Source organism: Sceloporus occidentalis, unplaced genomic scaffold, assembly GCF_023333645.1.
Source record: "Sceloporus occidentalis isolate IW3139 unplaced genomic scaffold, rSceOcc1.0.p SCAF_237, whole genome shotgun sequence".
Lineage (NCBI taxonomy): Eukaryota > Metazoa > Chordata > Lepidosauria > Squamata > Phrynosomatidae > Sceloporus > Sceloporus occidentalis.
In genome coordinates this window covers 626,356-630,902 of record NW_028317217.1, presented here as the reverse complement: position 1 = coordinate 630,902, position 4,547 = coordinate 626,356, and the positions used below count along the sequence as shown (strand labels likewise).

General features: G+C 43.1%; 1 protein-coding gene across 1 annotated transcript; it reads right to left on the bottom strand.

Annotated features, from left to right (window-relative positions):
• Nucleotides 1–883: 883 nt before the first annotated feature.
• On the bottom strand, nucleotides 884–2,070 carry LOC149276487 (uncharacterized). Its single transcript, XM_089503605.1, has one exon. It carries the CDS (start codon nucleotides 1,880–1,882, stop codon nucleotides 1,238–1,240), a length of 645 nt encoding a protein of 214 aa, XP_089359731.1. The 5' UTR covers nucleotides 1,883–2,070; the 3' UTR covers nucleotides 884–1,237.
• Nucleotides 2,071–4,547: the final 2,477 nt, after the last annotated feature.

Genomic DNA, 4,547 nt, shown 5'->3' with positions numbered 1-4,547 from the left:
CCTGGCTTGTTTCACGGAGACCTGGCTGGGTGAAGATAGCTCAGCCACCTGGGCTCAGGCCTTACCAGCTGGGTTCTCCTCCAGTGAGCAGGTAAGGGGACATCGCTTTGGTCCATAAAGACAATCTTGCCTTGAGCAGATTACCTATCCGTATGATCGACCACATCAAATGTATTTGCCTCAGCTTAAAGACTAGGGAAAGTATGGGGATTCTGTTGGTTTAATGTCCACCCCGTTCCTTAACAGACTCCCTAGCGGAGCTGACACAACTGGTCTCTGAGATGCTGCTGGAGTCACCTAGGCTTTTGGTCCTGGGCGACCTCAACATCCCCCTCGAGGCCCCTCCTCAACATGCGCAGGATTTGCAAGGGCCTGTCTGCTGCTGCTGCTTATTCCGCTGGTGGCCTTTGCGGGAAAGGAAGGTATGCGCTGGGGATTCAGCAGTCTCCCCTTTCTTCCCTTCTTTCTTCCTTTGAGGAGACTGCAATCGAGCCCAAGGTGCAGAGCTGGACTCAGGAGGAAAAGGCAGGAAAGGAAGGCTCTTCTTTGGAAATAAAGCTCTCTCTGTGTCTCTTCTATGTTTGTGTTTGTGTGTGTTTGCCTCTGCTGTTCTTATGGCTGGGAATGGAGCTGAGGACTGAGGAGAGAATAAAGGGTCAGTTTAGCACAAATTCACAACTTCTGTGCATTTAAGAGTCCAGTGTTGAAATAGCAAAGAACTTTATTGAGAACACAGAGTCAAAAATTCAGTGGTTAAGCCAGAACTGCCCATTCCAAGCAAACAATACATTAAAACCCCATACACCTAAAACTCCTCCCTCTTCCAAGACTAGCTCCCCCCTCCAATTCCTACAGTCTCTGCCCCACAGGTAACAAGCCCCCCTTTGCCATCCCTAGAAACTAGCCCTTTCTGTTAATACCAGCCTCCGACTTTCTTCAGCCAACATCCCACACATTGCAAAAGCTATCATTCCCATAAATATTCTAGACAGCTGCAACAAATCCCAGGCCCTCATCTAGCAAACCTATACCATGACCCACAATCCCCAGCCAAATATACAACTCATAGCAACTATCTATACTATTAGCAAATAAAACCTAAACTTAACAAAATACAACTTTAAAACAAACAGACATATGGACAGAGAAACCTTACAAACAAAATCACAAGGGCCTTTTCTTAGCACCGTTGGATTGAAAATATTTTATATTCCTTACTGACAAAAATAATGTTAGTTTACTGCTGAGATTTGTGTGGCTTTGCTCCTGTGTGGACTCTCTGATGTGTCACTAGGCTTGACCTCTGAGAAAAACATTTCCCACAGTGCTGGCATTTGTATGGCTTCTCTCCTGTGTGGACTCTCTGATGTTTCACTAGGTCTGACTTTGCAGAAGAACATTTCCCACAACGCTGGCATTTGTATGGCTTCTCTCCTGTGTGGACTCTCTGATGTGTCACTAGGTTTGACTTCAAAGAAAAACATTTCCCACAACGCTGGCATTTGTATGGCTTCTCTCCTGTGTGGACTCTCTGATGTTTCACTAGGTCTGACTTTGCAGAAGAACATTTCCCACAACGCTGGCATTTGTATGGCTTCTCTCCTATGTGGACTCTCTGATGTTTCACTAGGTCTGACTTTGCAGAAGAACATTTCCCACAACGCTGGCATTTGTATGGCTTCTCTCCTGTATGGACTCTCTGATGCACAACAAGGATAGACTTATAAGCAAAACGTTTCCCACAATGCTGGCATTTATGTGACTTCTTCCCTGTCTGGACTCTCTCATGACTCAAATGTTCTTCTGTAAAGAAGGACAATGACAGATGAGACTGAAAATCAGAGTTAAGAGAGGAGGGTGTTACCCTTGATTTAGCCCTCATTAACCCCTCCTTATTAGAGATAAAATTAAGAAAGTTTCTGTGAGTAACCGAAGCATTATCTTGCTACTTATGCCCCTAAAACCATGGAACGATTGTATATTTACTTATAGGAGTTAACAAAGAAGAGATTGGAAGGGGGTCTACCTTAAGGGAATCACTGGAAGGAGATATTCAGATAAAGGATTGTTGAAAAAATATTCCATTAAACATGTGCAAAAATACTTTGATTGACAGGTGGCATCATATCCTGTGAGACTGCCATCGAGTCCTGAGTCACAGCCCAAGGCTTGATGGAAGCTAACTGCAGAGGTCCCTTCATGCTGTTTGGCACCAGGAGATGACTCACAACCAATACAGTATGCAGCTCTCATGTGGACTGGTGTGGATAGGATAGGAGTTGTGTGTACAAGGGATGGTGAAGTTGAAATCAACTGTGTTTGTGACTTATTTTTAAGTGTGAAAAGTGGTCAGTGCATTGCCAATATCTATATATTTGGATATTTATTTCTGTACTCTGCTATGTTATTGTTGAGCTGCATCTGAGAGTGTCACCCTCAGATTGTAGTGTACACTGTAATCGAAATTCAGAGCCAAGAAGGACCTGAGAGCCAGTGCGATAATCATTTTTGTCTGAGATATTTGCACCAAGCACCCATTGCATTCAATTTGGTTTCAGAGCATTTCCCCCCCACAGGAAACAGTCTAAAGTGACTTAAGCCTTTTTGAACACTTGGTTACATGGATTTGTAATTGGTTGACTGGCCGAAACCAAAGTGTGCACAATAATGGCTCCTTTTCATCCTGGAGAGAAGTGACCAGTGGGGTCCCACAGGGTTCTGTCCTGGGCCCAGTGCTATTCAACATTTTTATCAATGTCTCGGATGACAGAATTGAGGGTATACTTATCAAATTTGCAAATTAGGAGTAGTAGTTAATACCTCTGAGGACTGGATCAAACTTCAGAATGACCTGAATAGACTAGAAAGCTGGGTCAAAAGTAAAAGAATGAATTTCAACACAGAGAAATGTAAGGTACTGTACTCAGGGCGGAAAAATGAAATGCACAGATATAGGATGGGGGACACCTGGCTGAATGAGACTACATGTGAAAGGGATCTAGGAGTCCAAGGAGACAACAAGTTGAACATGAGTCAACAGTGTGATGCGGCAGCTAAAAAGGCCAATGCAATTTTTGGCTGCATCAATAGTAGTGTCTAGAACAAGGGAAGTAATAGCGCCCCTCTATTCTGCTTTGGTCAGAGCTCACCTGGAATATTGTGTCGAGTTCTGGGCACCACAAGCTAAAAGGACAGAACAATGGAAGCAAGGCACAGGAAAAGAGGTTCCACTAAACATTAGAAGGAATTTCCTGACAGTAAGAGCTATTCAATAGGGGAATATACTCCCTCAGAGCATGGTGTCATCTCATTATGGTTATTATTATTATTGTTATTAATTTCTAAAGTACTCCTTCTTTGAAGGGCTTTAAAAGTCTTTGAAGTTCTTTAAACAAAGGCTGGGTGGCCATCTACTGGGGATGCTTTCAATGTGTATTCCTGCATAGCAAGGGGTTGAACCAGATTGTCCTTGTGGTCTATTCCAGCTCTATGATTCTATGATTCTAAAGTTGAATCATAGTGCCATGATAATGTAGTATGAAAGGGACCTCAATCTTCATAGGAAAGGCAATGAAGTCAGCTTCCTTACCCACAGAGGCCACATTCTCGTAATTCTCCATCATCACATCCTTGTACATAAGTCTCTGCTTCTTCGTCAACAGTTTCCATTCCTCCTCAGTGAAATATATCGCCACATCCGCAAAGGTCACCTGAAACAGAAAATAGCCCTCATCCAGAGAATGACTAAGCAAAAGGGGAAGAAAGCACATGGTTCATCCAAATATTATTTGATCACTTTAGAATTCAGTCCAAGAAATAAACTTTAAATGCTGTCAGCAAGAAAAAAGCTACTGCCTTTGAGACCCAGTTTGTCTCGAATCTTTTCAATATAATATGCAATATAATCAACAATATAATTTAGGCCATGGCTGGGATATTGATGATGGATTAGGATACTGACTATCCCAACACATACAGTACATTTAGCCACCAAAGAATTACGGGGCATTTAGACATTTTTTGCCACATTTCAGAGGCAAACATCATTTTTAATAACAGTTCTGAGGAGCACTCTGGGCTTGAGTGCAACTGGGACCACCCCATATTTAGATCCAGAGATGTTGTCCCATAGCCCCCCAACATTTCACAGATTGGAAAGCAAGACACATGTGGACAAGCAATCCAGAAGGCAGTAAAGATGGCCAAAGTTGTTTATGAGGAAGATCATACAAGCTAGGAAGGGCACACGAGTTTCCTTTTGCTTCAGCCTCCTGCAAAGGGCCATATCCTGTCTCCTTCTTTCCTCTTCTCTCCCCACTTTTGAGTTGATGGGCTGCAAACTCAGTTGTACTCAGGAACTGAAGTGAACTGAGAAGGAAAAAGTGGGAAGAGGAGAGACCAACCGGGACATTTTAAAAAGCCCCTGAAAAAGTGGTTTAACAGAGGATTAACCAGGACTGTCTCAGTCAAACCCGGACAGTATTTGATTTGGTTCCTTTCATAAATTGGACCAGCAGTGGCACAGATGAAGCTAATAGGATAGTGAC

Bases quoted from the DNA above. Each gene is read 5' to 3' on its own strand.
- LOC149276487 (XM_089503605.1), bottom strand. From the start codon at position 1,882: ATGAGGGCTAAATCAAGGGTAACACCCTCCTCTCTTAACTCTGATTTT.